At 31.9% G+C, this 22245-nt stretch overlaps 2 protein-coding genes across 3 annotated transcripts; one reads left to right on the top strand and one right to left on the bottom strand.

Annotated features, from left to right (window-relative positions):
• The first annotated feature begins 3125 nt into the window (after positions 1-3125).
• On the top strand, positions 3126-10014 carry LOC126693199 (ubiquitin-conjugating enzyme E2 22). Of its 2 annotated transcripts, none has more exons than XM_050389107.1 (7): positions 3126-3296; positions 5890-6015; positions 6537-6681; positions 6765-6842; positions 8362-8478; positions 8647-8746; positions 9466-10014. In XM_050389107.1, exons 2-7 carry the CDS (start codon positions 6013-6015, stop codon positions 9836-9838), a joined length of 816 nt encoding a protein of 271 aa, XP_050245064.1. In that variant the 5' UTR covers positions 3126-3296; positions 5890-6012; the 3' UTR covers positions 9839-10014. The 2 variants fall into 2 exon arrangements, with proteins under 2 accessions (XP_050245064.1, XP_050245065.1); XM_050389108.1 differs by lacking the exon at positions 3126-3296 and adding an exon at positions 3721-3990.
• Positions 10015-14654: 4640 nt separating this feature from the next.
• On the bottom strand, positions 14655-16734 carry LOC126693202 (calmodulin-7-like). The gene is made up of 2 exons (XM_050389110.1): positions 16495-16734; positions 14655-15350 (listed from the first exon to the last, which is right to left on the bottom strand). Exons 1-2 carry the CDS (start codon positions 16568-16570, stop codon positions 14977-14979), a joined length of 450 nt encoding a protein of 149 aa, XP_050245067.1. The 5' UTR covers positions 16571-16734; the 3' UTR covers positions 14655-14976.
• Positions 16735-22245: the final 5511 nt, after the last annotated feature.

The raw sequence follows: 22245 nt of genomic DNA, 5'->3' as shown, positions 1-22245 counted from the left end.
AGTAAAAAAACAATTTATATCTTAAAAACACCACCAAAACAAATTATAAATTTAAAGTTTGAAAGCTAAAGTAAATATCTATTATGCCTTATGGAAAAACCTCTTGAGATTATTTATATATTTTTTAATTTTTGAAATATCAATGGTGCAGGTACATGATAGATACGCCTGTCTTCATCCCATTTGCTATGTTGTGAGGTGGGGTAAACCCACCTCATTTGAGGTAGGGCTTGTTTAAATTGCCATCCTTATTCAGGAAAGCTTTAGAAGGGTTTAGACGATAAATTAGTAATAATGGTATTAATTTTGGTGCCCGTATCTGTGATTCAAACTCTACTTCCCTTTTCCATTGTCTATTTATGTGAAAAAAAAAAAAAAAAAAGTCGGAGACCACACTTTTCTACTTTAAACAAATTGCAAAACCAAAAGGAGTTACAAAAATTGAATTGGACCGATTGGTTCAATCAATTTGAATGTAAATTGGCCAAAAGATTGAGATTTTAACATAAATCGTGAAAAAATGGTAATGGGCAATTTAATCAATAAAATCGTGAATCATGCCAATTAAATCATTTTTAGTTCAATTAATTGAGTTGAAACTATGACATTTTGAGCATACAAAATGATGTTTTATATCTATTGCTGGCTTAACAGTATAAGCCATTGATGTAGTTGCCTAATTAAGGCCCCAAGTATAAAAAAAGTTTCAAATTTTAATTTAATTAAGCTCAAATATTAGCCAATAAATAAAATAATTTTTTTATCAAATGAAAAACAAGAAAAAAAAGGAGATAGAACTGCAATGTTCACAACATTTTTTACAATACTTTCACAACAAATTTTAATTAGCAGGTTGTTATTGATGGCAAAAAAATAATTTTAGTAATAAGTTCAAATTAGAGTTTTTTTTTTTTTTTTTTTTTGAGAAAGAATTAGAACCTATAACAACTTAACACTTAAGATTTGTTGTGAAAAATATTGTGAATGTAACAATTTAAAAAAGAAAGAAAGTGCAATACAAAAAAAAAAAAAAAAAAAAAACACATTTTTCACAATAGTTGAGTTGGCAAACATCACCTAGGTCTACCATCAACATCACATTTTTACTTACCACTATCATTCTACCACATCAACAAGTGTGAAAAGTTTTGTCAAATTTTTTGTCTATGGACTTTCTAAAAAAAAAATTTGCATGATTCATGTTAATTAGTAATAATTTTTAATAGAGTTTAAATAATATTTAATTTTTTTAAAGTAATATTTGAATATATAAAAGACCTCAATTTCAATTTTCGCTTTAAACCTCCAAATGCATCAAGTCGCCCTGTTTATATCAATTAGAACAAGCGAACTATGTTGTTCCAACAAAGGAAACAATGTTGTTTGAATAACTCCAAGAACTTTTCTTCATTATTGAAGTAGAAGTGGGTTTGATTTCTCAAAGACGGTAAGAAGAGTGCAGAATTTATCCATTTTGGAAAATCTCAAATTCAAATATTTGGGGAAATGAGATTTAGGAAAAATCTTATAGGTGAAATGAGATTGGGGAAACTACAGTGCTGGAAGCCTAGAAGCGAGAAGCAATGTTAATGGATTAAAGGAAGAACTTGGCCATGCTTCAACAAACTTCAATTACACGTACAAGAAGAAAACTAGGAGAGAGAGAGAGAGAGAGAGAGAGAGAGAGAGAGAGAGAGAGAGAGAGAGAGAGAGGAAAATTGAAAGTTTGTTTGGATTATGAATTTATGATGGAATAAAGAAACAAGTGATAATTAGGAAAGTATTCAGCCCAAAAAAAAAATTGATAATTAGGAAAGTTTCATGTTGGATAAAAAAAAAAAGTGTTTGGGTGATCTGATGGATTAATGGGCTTAGTTGATTCACCATTCTGATTATTAAGTGAAAGCTTAGTATGTGTTATTGACTTATTTCTAAATAAGAGCAAATTATGTCTTCATATAACATGATCAGAAATTAAAATGATTCAATATGCAAAAGAAAATTAAAAAAAAAAAAAAATCTCTAGACTTGTTTTATTTTTTTTAATATAAGATATGAAAACTCACATTAACATTATTTTAAAAAATTAGATATTTTTTAATAAAATATAAGTTCAAATTACATCAAGTGTAATTCAAAACAATATTATATCATTCAATAACTTATTATTAAATCCATATTTTGAAAATTTCACCATTAAATTACATATTTTATATGTTCTTACCATGCTTGCCAATTTTTATATCAATCAGATGTTATTTACCATTCGATTTATAAACTTATTTTTTATGTTTTTTTTTAATAAATAAAAACTTGAATTTAAATAATTGATTAATAAATATTATTAGTTATTTTATCCATAAACTCATCTTTTATGTATTCTTTTAAATTACAATTTTTTCTGAGTAAACAGTAATATTTATTAGAATACACACGAAAATAGTAATACTAGTATTTTAAATCGGGTTAATAATACATTACATAATTAGAGTATAACTATAAAATAACCTAACCTTTTTAGTTGTAGACTGAAGTTATAAATAGCGAACATTAATTAATAATTAATAACAATATGGGGTAAACATCTCTAAATGAACTTGAATTTAAACAATTAATTAATAATATTATATGAGTGATATGTCTATAAATATTATTAGTTATAAACTTATTATATATTATTTTTATTTATTTTTAAACTTATAAATTAAAATATTTATGATATCATCAAAATTTGATTTATTTTTTAATTCTTTTATCATCAAAATATTCTTTCTCTTTTGAACTAAAAAAAAAAAAAGAAAGAAAGAGTGAAAACATCCAAAAGGTCTGCAAAATTTGAATAAGCAGTGTAAACACGCGCAGCATAAACGCGTGGATTCTCATTGAAAAAAACATAAAGAATCTAACGTCTATAAATACAGAAAGATTTTGCTACCCGACACGTCATTTCAAATCAAATTTATTTTATTTTATTTAAAAGCTTCATCAAATATATTTTTATTTTAATCATTTTAAAAAGACATTATATCTATTTCTTAGTTTCCATTAAAAAAAAAAAATTATGATACAAATTTGAAATTTGTCTAAAAAATTGTTTCAAAAAAAAAAAAAATTTGTCTAAAAAAATATAAATATATAATATTTCTCTCTTCCTCAAAATCGAACCGATCAATCATTCCAAGAAGAGATCGCTTTCTCACTGCTCTCTTTGTTTCACAAAACTCTCTCTCTCTCTCTCTCTCTCTCTCCTTGGCTGGGGTTTGGCTCTGTGAGAGAGAAGAATAGAATTAGATAAGGTGAATTCTCATCTGGGGTTTTTGAAGATATGTACTTCCTTTAATTTTCTCATCTGGGTTTTGTTTAGTTGTTGTACTTTTCTTTGATAATTCTTTTTTTCTTTTTTCTGGACAAATGGGTGTGTTTGGAACTGTGAATGTGATTGCTTTTCTTTTATTTTTTTTGGCATAATCAAAGTGGGTTTTGTGTTGAGTGAAAATGTTGTGTGGAGTTTGATTTGATTGATTCTTCACTCAATGAATATGCTTTTTCTTTTTCAATTGATGTCTTGCGTGTTTGGTTTTTCTTTCTTGGTGAGATGTGTAATGTGGGATCCTTGGATTGTCCTTTGAGCATTATTAGGGCTTTGATCTCACATTTGTGTATATTTCTTTATGGTTCTTTTCTTGCTTCATAGACAACTAGGTTGTTTATCTGAGGTGGGTTTTAGTTTCAAAGTTCCAAACTCTCTCTCTCTCTCAGGAATAATGGGTTATTTGGTTCTTGTGTACTTTTAATCAGATGGAGTGTAAAAGTGTGTAATTTGGTTCTTGTTAATCGGTTTAGTGTATGTGTGTGTGCGCACTGAGGATGTGCTTATTCTGGGACTTGTCTTTTAGGGTTTTGATACTATGTCAGAAGAATATGCTATAATTGGGCTTCGTTGAAACTACAAGACTTCTGTTTTAACAGACTTTTGTGTTGAGTGCTTGGGTGCGTCTATCTTTTCTTTTTACTTGCACTTGATGTCTGGGTTATTTGGCTCTAGTTATCTCTTACCTGAAAAATGGGATATGTGGATCTTCCTATGCACTTTCTTTTTTCTTTTTGCTTTAATTGATATAAATTTTTGCTTAATTATTTTGTTAACATTTAATAGCTTATAATTGAGAGGAAATAGGTAAGAGGGAATAAATGTGTGCATGCTAGTTTTCAAAAAGAGCTAGAACATGGAAAATCAAAAACAAAAACTATGATATGATTCCTTGATTTTGGTGATGCAAGCAAGAACTTCTAGCTGCAAGTACCATATCTACCTTGAATATGGTGTTTTCCGTTTGTTCAAATCCTAGTTTAAAAATATATATATATATATATATATGTATTTATTGGTAAAATATCATTTTTTTATTAAAGAAACGAGGAAATTCATAACATTGACATTGATAGATAAGTTTTTCTTAAGTAGTGGTTTTTCCATTCTGATATTTAACCAGCTCATCTTTGTTTGAATTTCATGTCTCGGTAAACAAGTTTGTTTTTTCTGATGATACATTGAATGATAGGTCATAGGATTTTATCTTACATGAGCTTTTGCAGGTTATCTTTCCATAATTGTGATGGTTCCATTAATGACAAAGTTATAGTAATAAGTAAAAGAATAACAGCAGAGCGATTTTAAATCTATAAATTACTTAAGGCAGTTTATGTCTGTTAGCCCAGGACACTTAGAGGTGGTTTGGTTGGCCTGTTTTGGTTCTAGTTTTTTTTAGAATTTTTAGACTCTTGTAATTTGTAACTTTTCTGCACGTCCAGCCAGTATGCTGTATGCTTCCTGTGTACTGAAGGTGACCTTTATTTTATAATGAAGTTCTTATTTACTTATAAATAAATATATATATATATATATATATATATATACAAACTGAAGGATGGTTCATTCTGTTTTCTTGATAATTTGAAGTAGACAAACCTTTTCTTTAAGAAAATTTCATGTTTTTTTGGCTTCTGTTTGACTGCAGAATTTTAAGTATTTAGTATGATTTTTATTTTGGGAATTGATTCTTCTCCAGGGGAGCTCATTTATTTCCAGACCCAAAATTATCAGAGGGGCTCACATATCAGATTTCATTATATTCATTCGAAATACTCACTAGTGCATTCTAGGAAATATGAAGTTGTACAAATTTTTTATTCTTGTGTTCATATAATTTTTCATACTAAAGCTTTGTGATATAGGGCCCTCTAAAAATGAAAACTGTTCAGTTGGTGTACCAACATCATATATAACATGCAAGATCACTGGTCAATCACGACATAAAATGCGTGATCACTGAGGAAAGTTGTGGTTGATTGAATTGTTTAGTATAACCACTGGTGACATTGTAGGATTCTATTTGATGAGATTGTAATTATTCTAGATTTTAATATCAAACTCTTGATGCAAGTTTGCTCATACTTTTGACCTAGTTGCTTACGAATGGATCTTGCATATCCCACTTAAATTTTGCTCTCTACCAAATGTAAGGTTTTCCTTGAGGGGGCACCAAATAATTTAGTTTAGGGTGGGGCATTTTGTCACCTTGTATACCGTGTACTCGTTGAAACTAGAAGTCTCGATGTTTGGGTTATGATCCTGCTAATTGTTGTTTGGGGAGGCAGCACTAGCCACATTGACACCTTTAAGTGGATTGCTTTCTGCGGTTTTAGTTGTTTCGGACACTGGTTATGGCTTGTGCTGGGTGTGTCCGTGTTCAACATTACCTTCGAGTGCTAACAACTTTTGATTAATTTCCTGTTGGCTGTTTTCTTCATTGTTTATTATATAAAGTGTGATATCATTTTATTATATTATTATTATTATTTTTAATGTGTGATATTATTTGTTTGCAGGTCCCTTTGACTGTGACTGCTTATTTTGAACAGAAACTTCAAAAGTTGACACATAATTTGCCAAGGCATTGATTTCTTGTCAGCAACAAAAGTTTGATAAGCATTCCCTTTCTATTTGAGACAATGGTATTTCTTAATTTCTTTGTTAGAAATTTATAAGTTTTGTACTTCTGATAGTCTGATTTATATACTTTATAAAGGAATGCACTGCTTACCTGTTTACTTGAAAAGTGCATAGATAAGCTCCATGACACTGATATACATACTTTAAACATGGAACAAACTTAAAATGAGCTTGTTGTTGGTTGTCCACTGTATTATTTTGTTGGTTTTGTACAATAGGCTCATGGTCGTCTTGGTAGTTTGCACAAATCAGAGGGTTGCATCGATGTATGATTGTTGTCTAACAATCAATATATGGTTTGTATGGTACATGAGAAACTTAACTGTTCACTGTTTATGGAGCACAGTTTCCTATTCTTAAGTGAAAAGGGTTATCAATTTACTTTTATCATTCATCCATTTTCTTTTTTTCTTTTAGGAAAAATTCTCTGAGCTTGTGATGCTGGAAACATGTCATATACTTTTCTTCACTTTTGCATTGTTGAATTCCTTTGACAAACATTTTGATTATGTCATATTTTCAGGCAACTAATGAAAATCTTCCACCAAATGTTATAAAGCAACTTGCAAAGGAATTGAAGAATCTTGATGAATCCCCCCCTGAGGGAATCAAAGTAGGTGTTAATGATGATGATTTTTCGACCATATATGCAGACATTGAAGGCCCAGGTATGTAGTTTTATTTTTGAAAGTTTAGAATTTTGAGCCAGTGTTAAAGGCTTCAAACTTAATAAGCATTCTTGACCTTGCAGCTGGGACTCCGTATGAAAATGGTGTTTTCCGCATGAAGTTAGTATTGTCTCATGACTTTCCACACTCTCCTCCCAAAGGTTTGTTGGCACTTGTTATTGTGGTACTATTATGGTTATGAGTAGGGGTGGCAAATGGGCGGGTTGGGTCATAAATGGGTTGGGTGTGTAATTATCCATTTATCTATTTATGACCCGTTTATATATAAATTAATTATCCATTATCTGTCCAACCCATTTAATTAATAACCCGCCCATTTAACCCAATATGACCCAAATAAATAAATAACTTTAGAAACTTTCCCCAGAAACCCATCTCAAAATAAATCATTTAGAAACTCAAATCCAACATTCTCCGCACTTCTATCAAATGCAAAACAATTCGTTCACTTAAAAACCCTTTAAAAAAAAAAAAAAAAAAAATCTTTTAACCAACTTTTATATAGTCAACAAAGCAATATATCAACACCCAAAATCTTTAATGTCGAACACAGAAGAAATCTGTTTGGCTGCCCAGAAAAACATAGAAACAGAAATTTTTTTTAAAAAAGTAAAATTTTGAAAATTATCATCTCAGAATGGATTTGCTAGAAACATGGAATTCAGCTCAACTAAAGCCAATTCAGTAGCACAGCAACAAAGAATTGAGTAAAGGGGATCGCATTATATTCTCAAGAATTATAAACAACCAACAATCATATTTACAATCCAATTCTTATTATTTTCTTTTCTTTTCTTCTCTTAACCCTTATTATTTTCTCGCGAACCAAACAGAAGTTAAGTGAATTTCAAACAACAATTAATTTTTAAAAGATAGAGATTTGTAATCGAATCAAACCCTAAGAGAGAGAGAGAGAGAGAGAGTACTTGGAGAAAGCAAAGAGTTAGAGAGAAACGTTAAAGAGAATACTACAAGAATTCCGGTTGAGAAAATTGGATGGGAATAAATATAAAAACATATTGGGTAGAAGCCGATACACTACCTCTAGTGAACTCTGATTCCATCCCCGTTTTCTCTCTAGAATTTCCTTTTGTTTGGTTACTGAGAAAATCTAAGGGAGAGTGAGACTGAGGGCTTGGGCTTAGAAATCTAGAGGTTATACGGTTTATTTAAGTTTTAGATTTTAGAAGGGTATTAGTGGGTTTATTTACTTTTAAATTTTAGATGGATTTAGTGGGTATTAGTGGATATATTCATTTATATCCATCTAATTAAATTACCAAATGGGTCTTTATCCATTTAACCCAAATACTCAAATGGGGTTTGGTTTAGACTTATCCAAATAAGGTGAGTAATGGACGGGATCATGGATATGGATAAAAATTGCCACCCCTAGTTATGAGTAAGACCGATGTAATTAACTTAATTTCAAGGGTGAACCTTTGATGGAGGCAAGGAATTTTTTATTTTATTTTATTTTTTAATTTTATTATTTTTTTTATGGAATGCATTCTTTGATTAACTGCTCATATAATTCACTTTTAGGTTGAAGATTTAACTGACATACCTTAATCCTTACAGTTATCTGAATTCTTTGATTTAACTGCTTGTATATTTCTTCATCTTGACATTTTAGATTTTTGGCTGTTGATTTTGTAGGTTACTTCCTGACAAAGATTTTTCACCCGAACATTGCAACCAATGGTGAGATTTGTGTCAACACACTGAAAAAAGATTGGAATCCAAGTCTTGGTCTACGACATGTTCTCATTGTAGGTTCCATATTGGCAGTTTAGTGTAAAAATAATTTTAGTCTCTCTTCTTTTGCCTATATGTTTGTGGAGAACTGTTTCAAAAATTTAACTAGCTGCATTCAGGTTGAGATCTTTAGGTTTTTCTGTTGAGGTTTGGTTTGTTTGACTCTTAAGTTATGACAACAGGTAGTTAGGTGTTTATTGATTGAACCATTTCCAGAATCAGCGTTGAATGAACAAGCTGGCAAGATGCTGCTTGAGAATTATGAGGAGTATGCTAGACATGCCAGGTCAGTCATGTTGTGGTATATGTGAACACATTTCTGTGTCAAAATTTTATAGTTTATTCAGACAGACTTAGTCTCAGAGTGGATATGGCCATGGAATGCCATTTGTTGGATCACTAATCTGTTCCTTTAGTGACACCTGATTGTCTAGCTTTTAAGAGGTGGTAGGGAAAAATCGTGGTTTTCTGGTTGGTTCTTCTATCACTTATGTTATTATTGAGCCATGTGTAATACCTTTTCCGGCTTATGGTTATACTTTCTTCAATCTTTTCCAGTATTGGGCCAATTCTGGTTATACATGCTTAAAATGGATTTAGCATCTTGAAATAATGGCTGTTTATGTGAAAAAATGGAAATCATCAACCTTAAAAATGTCTCACCTGTAAATCAATGTGATACCCTTTGGATCTGTAACGTGTTGGAAAACCTGGAGACGAATTGTCTTACAAGGACCTGAATTTACTTTCTTACTTTATTATAGGTCAATAGATCCTGCCAGCCTCACTGTTATAAATTCCATATTTCTTCTGTGAAAATAAATACCTTGATAAAACATATAATTTACACGAAAGGTTTCTGGACTGTACAAGAGTTCCAACATGTAGGTTGGCATTTTGCTCTCATCTGGTAAAAAATGGTATAATTTTACATATAGAACCTTTGAATAAGATTTTTCTTGTTGAGTAAATTTGACCTGAAGATGTTCTCTAACTCTTATGCAGGCTTTACACTGGGATCCATGCTAAACCAAAACCCAAGTTCAAATCAGGAGCTATTTCTGAGTCCACTACTGCTCTGAATGTTGACCAGACTAACACCTCGGTTCTTAATGCTGACCAGAAGAGTACAACGCCAGGTGCGGCATTGCCATTGCCATGCCCATCCCCATTGGCTCCTTCTACAACCTCCACAAGAGGAAATGGGAAAGAGCAGCAAGCTGCCATTGCACCAGCAACAGATACAGGAGTTAGTGGGTCTACAGTTGCAGCTGCAGCCGCAGCACCCGCTACTCAAAAGAAGGAAGGTGGGTTGGCAAAAGCTCATGCAGACAAAAAGAAAATGGATGCTAGAAAGAAAAGTTTGAAGAGATTATAAGGTTGCATGGAGACAAGATATTCGAACTGCTTTTATGGGATTTGTAGCATCTTCAGTCCTCCATTCATGGGGAGGGGCATGAGAGTGAGAGTCGGGAGGGGAGGGGAGGGGAGAGGGGTATTGTATGCTGTAATGAATGCTTGCTTACAATGGACAATGTGATTGGCGTTCTAACATTTTCATTTTGGGTATGATTTATCTCACTCAAAAAAAACAAAAAAAAAAAGAAAAAAGAAGAAAAAAAAAGAAAAAAGGGAACTCTGCAATCTGCATGTTCTGAAAATTGGGTACTTGCATTTCAACTTTCAATGTTTGTACGAATTTCGAATGTTTTCATAAATTTTATACCTAAAATTTGAAGAGGTAAATTGTAGGTTCCATGTGTGAGAAATCCTTGTTGCTAGAGGCTTAAGCATTCCTCCCTTCTGCCTGGTTTGTAATGCTACAACGGAATCAAATCCACACTCTGAGGGACTGTCCCCAAGCTCGGGCCATTTGGGATTCCTTTACCCCTCCTATCCACCCCACCTTATTCTACGGTGCAAATTTCTCGGACTGACTTCGAATTAATTGTACCTCACACAAGGCATCTCTATTTCTGACATCATTTGGGGTATTATTTTCTCATTTGGAGTGTGGAGTTCATGGCTCCGGCAGAACAGGGTGATTTTTAGGGACCACACCACCCATAGACCTTTTATTGTAGAAACATTAGCCAAAGCTTTTGAATTTGCGTACCTTGGCCTAAATGAAAGGTTGAGACGCCCTGTAAGTTCCATTCAGGTACGATGGTACTCCCCTCCTGCAAACTGGATCAAGTTGAATTTTGATAGTTCCTCCTTTGGCAACTTAGGTAGAGCTGGTGGAGGTGGAATCATTCGAAATTCTAGTGGGAATTGGGTGAGTGGCTATGCTAGGGCAATTGGACACACCACCAATGTGGCGGCAGAACTGTGGGCACTGCGGGATGGGATCAACCTGTGCATTGCGTTGAATTTGGCTAATGTGTTGGTTGAACTGGATGTGAAGCTCGTGATTGATTTGCTAATGAAAGATGAGGGAAAGTCTAATGGTAATGATGTAATTATTGCTGATTGCAAAGATGGGCTACAAAAGATCTCATGAGTCCGAATCTAGCACAGCTGCTATAGGGAAGCAAATAAGTGTGTTGATGCTCTTACTAGAAGAGGCGCTGTACTTTCTCAAGATTTTGTTATTTTTTACTTCCCTAGCTGATGTTGCTCTTTTGGCTAGCCTTGATGTTGTGGGAACCTTGTATGAGTGCAAGTGCTCCTTTGTCTTTGTTTCTTAGTTAATGAATTGCTTTTGTTTACCCAAAAAAAACTCTCTCAACAAAACAGATGACCCAAAGCAAAACAGACCCATAAATCAGGGAGCATCATCTTTTAAGTGAAAGCAAAAAAGGTTGACCTAAATCTAAGCTAATGATACATGTTTCCATATCATGAGAGTCATGACCCTAATCTTAGAAGTGGCTGGAATGTTGAGGGCAGAGTGGAGATCCTATAAATATAGCTAGCCTGAAAGGAAGAATTGAGAGGTATAAAAATGCATTTATGAGGGGCCTATAAAAATTCTTTGTTTGGGGGTTGTTTTAAAAAACCAAACTCAAAAATAGTTACTGAAAACTTGTTTGGGGGTTGTTTAAGGATTGCCAGGTCGAGGTGTCTCCAAACCCTTATCAGAGTATGCCTTATCTCAATTACAGTTCAGGAGACCATATATCAATGATGAAGATTATTAGTATAAAGGAAGAGAGATAGATGAGGCTAAACCCTGTGAATCACCCACAAGATCTAATTTAGCAAAGAGTGTATTAATTATGTGGTACTATGAATAATTAAGTTTACTGTTTGTAAAATAGAACTTTGTAACTCCGTTATCTATAAACTCAATTGAGGAAGAAGCTTGGCATAACAGCATAACTCAGCGTAGAGTCCAACTCCAACCTTCTATCTATATCTTTGTAATTGTATGCCCATTCGTGTAATGAAGATAAAGTCTTTGTTTAATGCTCTATAAAGTTCAAGTCTTCTTTGTCTTTCTGCTTGTTTTTATCATTTTAGTCACAGTTTCAGACTAGTGCTCTATAAGCGCCTGCAAAGTATGTGTCTCTTTAGGCTCATGCATCACAGATCCATGGTCCAATCACGTAACTAGGATTATTACTTAGGTTCCCCTATAAGCTTAAAAATGAATGCATTTTCTTATGCTAGCTTGCCAATTGGTCATCGTGAAGAGCATTAAAAAAAATAGGCTACCAATAAATGGAGTCATCCAGTCAACATAGAACATTGAAGTCTACCAGGTAGTTCATGTTCAAAAGATACCAGAAAAAGAATATAAAAATTTGAAAAAAAAATTTAGTGCTCAGGGGTGACAGATGTAATATAATTTTATTTAAGTGAAGGTTATGTGTCTTAAATCTTAATAAAGTAAATAAGGGGATAAGTGATTGTCATTTTCCCAAACTTTAATATTTTTAATAATTATGTTAAATTTTAATTTGAAAGGTAGTATATTAGATAATGTTTTCTTAAGAGGTTAGATTTTGTAAGATAGAGAAATGATTTGGGAATATATATATAATTTAATGAAGGTTTATGTCTAAACTCTAAAGCAAAATAAGGGGGTAGGTGATTGTTATTTTCCCAAACTTTCAAGAGGTTAGATTTTGTAAGATAAAGAAATAATTTGGGGCCAAAAGAGTATGTAATAGAATACAATATAAGTATAACATTACTTTCAAACAAAAAAAAAAAAAAAAAAAAAAATTACAACATTACTTTCTCCCTCACGTTAAAATGACGGGCTCATGCAGTAGTGCACTAGTACTTGTACTTCTGCGTATTTGGTAAGCGAAAACGTGTATACGATGAATTCAAACTTTCAAACACTTGTATGGATTATTTATTTGGCACATACACAATGAATTATAATAATATCACTTTAAGTATTGCCATGTTATTGCACACCAATAACAAGTGAGGTCAGTCATCACATGATATAAGATTGTATTCCAGAAAATCATAAATTAGAGAGATCTCATAGATGCCCTTAGAAATTTTATTTTATTACAGGTAGAGAGGGTATATTCAATTAATAATAGCAAGGTTTAGAGTACTTACATAAGTCAATGTAATAATATAAAGAGTAAATTTTGCACACCCAATTCAAAAAATCACATACATCAATGTTTGTAAACTTGTATAAATTTAGATTATTGTTATAGTAACCGTGTAAATATACACGGTTACTATTCACATGCAAATGTTTTTTTTAAGTACATTTTTACTCATATATATGTTTAGAGAGAGAGAGAGAGAGAGAGAGAGAGAGAGAGAGAGAGAGAGAGAGAGAGAATTAAATGGCCAACTTCAAACTTAAATGACAAATTATTTTTGGGTAAAGTTACTAGACTAAAAAGACTAACTTCAAACTTAAATTACTAAAATGATTTTTAAGCAAATTTAGAAGGTGTAAATTACATTTTTGCCAAGTATATGGTGATGTGGATGGATAATGGCTAAAATCCCAGAACTATTCCATTTAATTAGAAAACTATGTATTCCTATTTTTAACAAATATAGGTTGGTTTAATATGTAGCCTACTACTACTATTTGGAGACAAAATTAAAGGAACATAGTCAACGTTTAATGTTTAGTAGTTGAGCTTTAGGGTCTTCATGATGGCCTTGTCCTAGCAAAGAATCTGAATATCGAAGAACTATACATTGAACTTGATGCGAAAGTTGTAGTTACAATTCTTACATCATATGATGCTTTATCTGATTCATCTCACCCTTGTAAATGCTTTAATCTTTGATTGCAAATCCCCCTCTAGCTTTTTGAGGAAAACCCACATTCACCGCATCTTCCACGAAGGGAATCAACGCGCATAGCTTTTGGCAAATGAAGTATCTCTTAATAATGATAGTTTTGTTTTGTATTCGCACTCCCCTTCCTCTTTTTTGTGTTTTGTGTCATTAAGTTTCGGATGCTTGGGGTATATACAGCCATTGCCTCCAAAACTCATCAAGTTATCCAAATATACAATAATTGAGTCCTCCAGAAGGCTTGAAAATTTTTTATAGGGTAGGCTTGAAATGATACATGTCAGAAGATGGAATGAATGTCTGATGCAACGGGAGTGCGTGTTTAGGAGCTCGGCTAGAATTTAATGAGTTCTATAGTTTTTCTTTTGGGATTGTTCTAGCTCTCACCGTGCTCTAAGCTATCACCATGTTAAAACAATCATAGCCAAGAATTTTATAACTTAATGGCATAATTCTCTTTATTAGGAGAACTAGAGGTTAAATCTCTACTCACCCCATTGTTATAACTATTAAATTATCATAACAACCATACAAAGAGGAAAAATTTTCTAAAGTAGTTTTACTTTTATGATTTATCCATTTCTCCTCTTGAAGGCAAAGTATGTGTAATTTGATTTGGTCAATCTATTTTACATCAGTATCTTGGAATTATAAAGATGCAGAATGATGACCCAATATCCACCTCTCTTAGTTCATCAAAAAAAGAGAAAGATCCACATCTCTTTAGCTATTTTTTGTTGTTGATAAACTTCAATCTACTGAAATCAAAGAAGGGAACAATGGTTGTAATCTTCCTTACAGACATCAGCTAAGGCTAGGATTTATTGGGTTCCCCTGGAAGCTTAAAATGGAAGCATTATAGTGGGGTATGATTAACAATCTCCTGTCACATAACATTGTCTTATATGCAGACTTGTCATTTCACATTTGGACACAGTGAAGACAAATAAGAAATAGGGTGCCGATAAAATGAGTCATCCAATTAACATAGAACACTGAAGCCTCCCGGTAGTACATGTTCTCAAGAGACCAGAAAAAGGAAAAAAAGAAAAAAGAAAAATAAAACTGCCAAAGACACTTTGTCACAAGACACTAAGGATGAACATTGAACATTCTTCCAACAGCTGAACATACTACTTGTAAAGCTTGATTTGAAAACAATCAAATGAAAATTAAGAGAAGAAAACTAGTAGTCCAATAATAGTCAACCCTGTCCTTTTTTTTTTTTCTTAAATAAAAATAAAGATAATTTTCATTAGGGTTTTGGTGGAGGCAGATTCATCACTTGGCCATCATCACCTTGACAAACTCCTCATAATTTATCTGGCCATCACCATCAACATCAGCCTCCCTGATCATCTCATCAACTTCATCATCGGTGAGCTTCTCCCCGAGGTTGGTCATCACATGGCGCAGCTCGGCAGCAGAGATGAACCCATTCTGATCCTTGTCAAAAACTCTGAATGCTTCTTTAAGTTCCTCCTCCGAATCAGTGTCCTTCATCTTCCTCGCCATAAGGTTAAGGAACTCAGGGAAGTCAATGGTTCCATTACCATCGGCATCAACTTCATTAATCATGTCCTGGAGCTCTGCCTCAGTTGGGTTCTGGCCCAGTGACCTCATCACAGTCCCAAGCTCCTTGGTAGTGATGCAACCTGCATTTCAAATAATTTCAATAAACCTAAATTCCCATTGATTCCGGTTCGAAAAACATAAACCAAATCTTACATAGGTTCATCCTTGCCAATCAATTACACGCAGACTATGTCATAAACATAAAAACCATTTTCCAAACAGAAATTTAATAAGCAAACATATTAAAAATTCTTGGACCTTTGACATATTATTTATCTCAAGGAACAAAGATGGTAAACTTAGATTACCAACTTTGGACCACCTGGTTGCTAACCCCAACAACTCACAAAGACAATGTTTGCAACCAAAACACATTTGAATAAAAATTGTGCAATATAAAAAGGGAATATGAATAATTTGCCAAGCAGATACACCTAAACAATCAAAGAAGATCATGAAGCTCAATTGTCAACGTGTGCAAGCACATGTTGGATATAAAATTATTAGTTATTACCAAGCAAAATAAGTAAAGATTAAATTCCATGAAAATGAAACGTAGGCAGCAACATCATCAACACGTTGCTAAATTTATTCATCTACCAAAAAAACAATATTTCCATACATAGGAACAACTCATGATCTCTACAATGACAGATCTTATAGTCACATGGTTTTCACAATATAGACTGATGTAGGACACAATTTACTATTTAATTATTGTAATTTATTATTTTTGGTAATTTTAGGTAAAAAAAAAAAGCATAAAATAAATTATAGTTTCCATAAAAACACAGAACAGTAAAAATAGCAAATTTAAAAAGCCTCACAGGCTCAGTTAAAAAATAAATAAATAAATAAATCAGTTAAAAACACATATGCACAAAATATTGAGCACTCGAGTTGTTTTAAGAATTTTTATTTTCTCGGAAATTCCAAATCTGAGATTCAATCCCATAATTCGTCAATCTCTTTATTTATTTATTTTTCCAAAGCTTTCTTAGCAAGCAAACGATGAACAAATAAATATAAATAGAAATTCTGGTAACCTAGAAATGACCATCAATGAAACAGAATTATTTTCATTTTTAGGACAAAAAATCAAAACGCAAAACATTTCCCGAACAAGGAAAAAGCATACGAAAGACAGCGAAAACGTTGGACCAACAAAGAAGTAGATCTGATAATAATAAAAAGACACATCGTAGAGAGGAGAGAGAATCTGACCGTCGCCATCCTTGTCGAACAAACTGAAGGCCTCCTTGAACTCAGAGATCTGGTCGTCGGTGAGTTGGTCTGCCATTGCTATTTTTCTTGTTCGCGTGTGATTAATCCTTAGGATTTCAGAAAAAAATTTAAAATTCGCTTGTTTCTCCTTTTTCTTTCTAAAAAATGAAGATGTTCTTGCACGAGCAGAACACAGAGAGAGGGGGATATGTGTGGAGTAATTTTTAGGACCAATACGAGGTGCCGTTTTATACGAGTCTCGCTACTCTTATCATATGACCTGAACCCGGACCCATTCCTTTTCTTAAATCCACTTTTTTGACTTTTTACCATTTTGCCCTTGTCTTTCATCATATCTACTTCTTACTCTGTTTCAAAAAAAAGCTCGAAGTTAACTTATTTCTAAAAAATAATACTTAAATTATTTGAAATAAAACTCATACAAAAAGTAGTATGGAACTCATAAACAATACATAAAATAAGTAAAAAAATTAGTTTTATAATTAAATGTGAAACGAACACGAATAGTCTTAATTAAATTAAAACTTAAACACAAATTAAATTTGGGGTTTTTTTTTTTTGGCCATTTATGTCTAATTTTGTTTCAATATTATCTTTACTATCCATTTCCATTAGTAATTTGATGGTGTGTTTCAAGTTTAACTAGGTCATGAAATATTTGTTCTAAAATGCTGCAAAAAGCAAAACTTTCATTGTTGTAAACAGAAAAACATATTATAAATGATCATATTATTAATGGATTTCGTGATTAATATGAAAATAGAATCAAACATGAATTGTCGAAATAAAAATTTTAAAATGCAAAGGGCTAAAATGGAAACGATCCCCACACTTGGGGCTTCAAGTGTACTTTAGTTTTGAATTTAATTAAAGAACTTAATGTCCTGTACTAAGAAATTGTACAAAAGTTTTACCTTTTGCAGCTTTGCCTCTATTATTCTTTTTTGCAAATATTTCGGTGCCTCTCATGCTATCCTAAAAAAAATTCATTACCTTGATTTTCGGTGCTGTGTTCATGTTAATTCTTTTATAGATGTATGCATTATGAGCAAGATTTCATTAGTGATGAGCTGTGTGCCATTGCAAAATGCTAAGGTAGAATTAACTTTTAACAAATTTTTGGACATATTATTACGTCAATTTGTTGAAATTTATCTATAAATTAAAGACAAGTTCCTTAACTATTATTTTATTATTATACTTCTTAGTTGAGATGCACATAGTTGTAACTTGCTTGGGTTTCGATGTTGTAAAGATTTTAAGAAAATAGGCATTTAGCTAGTTTTGGTTACTTGATTTGAAATTATTCCATTTGAGGATTAAGATTCTTTAAAAATTTATCAAAACTTGTTCACTTGTAAAGTTGTGAAATAGTTACAATATTTGAATGAAACACAAAAACCCATTTCTGGAGTAACCCAAAGGGCATTTCAGATTATTCAAAAAAAAATTTTGCAAGAAGTAGAAATTCCACAATTTTGCATAAAAATATGAATATCTCAGACTCCAAATCACAAAGGGGCATAATAGTAAAACAGAAAGAAACCCACATAGAGATAAAAAAACAAAGAGACAGAGATATTTGTAACTAATACAGCTAGACCCAAGTATTGTTAAGCTGATATATCACATCCCGCCACGTAGCAAAGTACTAGAATTCAATCTGGTGATCCAAAAAATATCGGATCCAGGGACCAGGGGTTAGTCGTGCACCTTTAGTGTAGAGAATCAGAATGTAGAACCATAGAGCATTTTAAAATATATTATGAATTTTACTGAACGCGTAGACACGTTGTGGGTTTATTTTATTACCAATGGTAGTGTGGATACTGGAATATTGGCACAGCCCTATGTCTTTCTAGTAAGTTTCTATATATTTTCTTTCCGTGACTGACTGTGACTCTCTCTCTCTCTCTCTCTCTCTCTCTTCAACCATGTCCACCAATAACGTTGGCTACGCGGTTACGCGGTTTGAACGCGGTCCCTCATGTCTCGACTGTGCGGGTTGGCCCAATCGGTTGGTTTTGTACGATCCATAATTCATTTCATCATTAATTAGTATAAAGGCTTTAAAAGAATCGACCCAATATAAAGAGTTTTTCCTTATTCATTTACTTTTATTTTGAATATTTGCTGAAATCGAATTTATTATTAAATAAGATTATATATTCAAATTTGGTTTTTTTTTTTTAAGGAAGAAAAGAAAAAAGTTGGTTTTTTTTTGAACAAATTATTTAATTAATTTATTCTTTTTATATATAGTCAACCATGATTAAAATTTAAGGAAATATTAACAAGCATTGTGTAGTGTTTATTAAGGTTTCCCCAATGTGGGTCTTACGTAATAAAAAAAAGAGATATATAAAAGAAAAAGATATAAAAATACTTATAAAATTGAAAAAATGACATAAAACTACAAAAAGGACAAGAAAGTTATTAGAAAAAGGTCAAAAAAGTTATCAAATTCATAATTATGGTTTATATTACCAATAAACCATAATTAAAAATTTGATATTATATGATTTTTTTTTTTTTTTTGATAGCTGATATTATATGAAGTTAGTTATAAACTTACACAATCTATTCTCAACTCTATATAAATATATTTTTTTGACAAAAATATATATATATATAAATAATATTATATATTAGTATGGTCTCCAGAATAATGTGATAGGATCGTATATACACCTGTTTTGTAAGTCAACTTGAGCCCACGTACTCCACACTTATTTTATGGTTAAGAAATTAGCCTAATCACATTTTAGTTCACGGATTTCAATATGTTTGTGTATTGTTAGGGTTATTATGAAATTATTAGGGTTAATTTAATCCAACATTCAGTTTTTGATGGAGTACTAATAATCTCATTTAATCTAAACTTCAAAATATCAAATATAATAATTGAAAGTTTGTGGGTTAAGCATTTTTTTATATTTTTAATTGTTGATAATTTGACTGTTACAATAATAAGGGAGGGGGGAGGGAGGGGGGGATTTGAACTATGATTCTCCTCATAAAGGAGAGTAGAAAATGTCATTGAGTTACAAGACTTTTGGTATTTAAGTGTTTGTTTAGTCTAACTTACTTTGCTTAGGTTAAAATAACTTGGGTTTAACTAAGTTGTGCCTAAAAAAAAACATAAAACTTTTAAAAACTGCGTCTGTATGCACTTTGTTAATTGTTTATTTTCTAAAAGTACTATTGAAAAAAGGGGAGAAAGTGTTTCGTGAATTTGTGTGTGGAACTGCCCAAATAAGCTTAAAAAGTCCAAAAATGGCTTTTTTTGGGCTGCCCAAATGCACTCATATATATATATATATATATGTACACACCTGCAACAAACGAACACTACATTTTTTTTTTCTTTTTATGGGAATACGATAACTAGCTAAATTGTACAAAGGATAAGCTTTAATTTTTCTTTTATTGAACTGTAATTAAATTTTAAATTGACGCAGTCGATAGTTTGGAGTTTGGACTTTGGAGGCAAAAATAAGTCATGGATAGTTAAGGAACCATAATAGTAGTTGGCCATATTTTTTTCACCCAATTGTAGAAATGAATCACCTATTATAATTTTTATAGAAAATAACAAAAAAATAAAAAAGAATTTCTATGCTAACGAAACATATTTCTAAAAATATCTTGAAATAGGAAAGACGGATTGGGTACGTAGCATTAAAACCCTTAATTTGTCATTAATAAATTTTTTCTTTTAAAGTCTTTGATAGTTGAATAAGAGATTTGAGATCTAATCCTATCTACACCAAAAACCAATTGCTGTCTTAGTTTAATGATAAAGAGTTATCATTAGAAGCAGATGACATAGGTTGAAACTCTTCACAATATATATATCTTTGTATTTTCTTGTGCTATGTGGAATTTTTCTTTTTGTCATTGGTGTATAGTATGGGTGTGCAAAATATCCGCTTAACCTGCCAACCCACCCAACCTGCAGTCGACTTGTCGCCCTATGCGGATCATCAAGTTAGGCAGTTTGGGTTGGGCGGGTTAGACCCCAAAATAGCGGATTGTGTTGGGTAACGGATTGAAAAATTGCCAGCCTACTACAACCTAACTCGCCTGCTTAATTATATATAAATAATATATGAGTTGGGTTCAAGTTGCCCCTAGTGTAACTTTAAGCAGTGTTACACCACTTAATATATTTTAATTAAATGCAAATTCTGAAAAATCCATCGTTAGATTACATTACCTTTGTATATTCTTTGTGTTTGCCAAATTTCAAGGTAACCAAAGATTAATAGCTATGTCATCAATTAATTGTTTAAATTCAAGTTTTTATAGTTTAAAATCATGCATAAAATATGAGTTTATGAATCAAATGGTAAATAACATCCAATTGACTTGAAAATTGGCATGAATGTTAAGAACATATAATTCAATGGTGAGATTTTCAAAATATGAATTCTACAATAAGTTATTGGGTGGTGTAACATTACTTAGAGTTACATTGTGTGTAACTTGAACCCAACCTATATATATATATATATATATATATATTAATTCAAATTGTTTAATCATATATTCTGTATTTAAAGTTAATCAATTCACCTAATCAATCTTTACAGCTAATCAGTAATCAATTCCTTAAAGAAAATATAAAAAGTCAACATTGAAACCCTAAGCTTACTTTAGCCATATACTACACTCTGTTTTTAGCTAGCCTTCACCTTCTTTCGCTTCCTCTTCCTCCCTCTTTCTTGTTGTTTTTTCTTTTCTTCCTTAACCTTTTTGAAAAGCTGGAGGTCATTTAGTTTCTAATAATAGAGTTAGTTATACTGTTGTGCATGTGTAATACTCTTAGTGGTTCTTATAGTTTGTAATACGATTAGTTTAGGCACCAATGTTGGTTATATATACTCTATAGTTTATCAAAAGTATATATATACTCTGTATTTAGTAACTAATTGTAGTTTATGATAATTGTTTTTAAGAACATGCATACCATTTTGAAGTTTATTTGTTATGTTGGTACGTATGTTATTACTTTGAATCATTGATGTGACTTTGGGAATGTTAAGACTTTGAGTTTGTTGATTTAATTTCCCTCGGTTGTAAGGCAGCGACCTACTTTTTTTTTTTGGAGACAAGGTCCGTTAGAAATGATATTTCTCTTTTTCATTGACCCTATGTTTGTATTGGAATTGAGATTATTCAATGAAAACTACCTTTAATTTTTTTTTTTTGCGCATTAGTTATATTTTGAGATTATTTAGTAACAAATTGTAGTTTGTGATAATTTTTTTAAAGAACATTGTTAATGCCAACCCGCTAAACTTGCCTAACTCGCTAGGTTGAAACTGCCAAAATTTGTAACCAATCCGCTGGATTTGGACTTTGGTGGGTTGATGGCAGATTAGAATTTTCCCAACCCCCTAGTGGTGGATTACATAGAAATATTGGTCTTTACTTGCCCAATCCGACCTGTGCACACCTTTAGTGTATAGCATTGCACTTATGTGGAGGTTGAATCAAACATTATAAAATTAAGGGGCAAGGGTAGTTTTTGGTGAGATTAGAGTTTTTTATATCCGTTTGAAATAACTCTTTATTAATACATGTCTTAAAGATTTTTTGCTCACAAGTTGAGTAGGGATGGGTTGGGCTTGAGATTTATGCTTACAAGGCTTTTTCATGTATTTCTATTCTTCCTCAATAAATTTAGTTAAAGTTTATTTCTATTCTTCCTCAATATATATTTTA

Source organism: Quercus robur, chromosome 7, assembly GCF_932294415.1.
Source record: "Quercus robur chromosome 7, dhQueRobu3.1, whole genome shotgun sequence".
Lineage (NCBI taxonomy): Eukaryota > Viridiplantae > Streptophyta > Magnoliopsida > Fagales > Fagaceae > Quercus > Quercus robur.
The sequence above is the reverse complement of the archived record's forward strand: the minus strand, read 5'-3'. Positions and strand labels throughout refer to the sequence as shown.

What these genes read in the sequence shown, in the direction of transcription:
- LOC126693199 (XM_050389107.1), top strand. An exon ending in ACGACATGTTCTCATTGTAG is followed by an intron (nt 8,479 to 8,646) that starts GTTCCATATTGG and finishes GACAACAGGTAG; the next exon opens with TTAGGTGTTTATTGATTGAA. An exon ending in GAGTATGCTAGACATGCCAG is followed by an intron (nt 8,747 to 9,465) that starts GTCAGTCATGTT and finishes ACTCTTATGCAG; the next exon opens with GCTTTACACTGGGATCCATG.
- LOC126693202 (XM_050389110.1), bottom strand. Translation starts at nt 16,570, where the DNA reads ATGGCAGACCAACTCACCGACGACCAGATCTCTGAGTTCAAGGAGGCC. An exon ending in GTTCGACAAGGATGGCGACG is followed by an intron (nt 15,351 to 16,494) that starts GTCAGATTCTCT and finishes TTTGAAATGCAG; the next exon opens with GTTGCATCACTACCAAGGAG.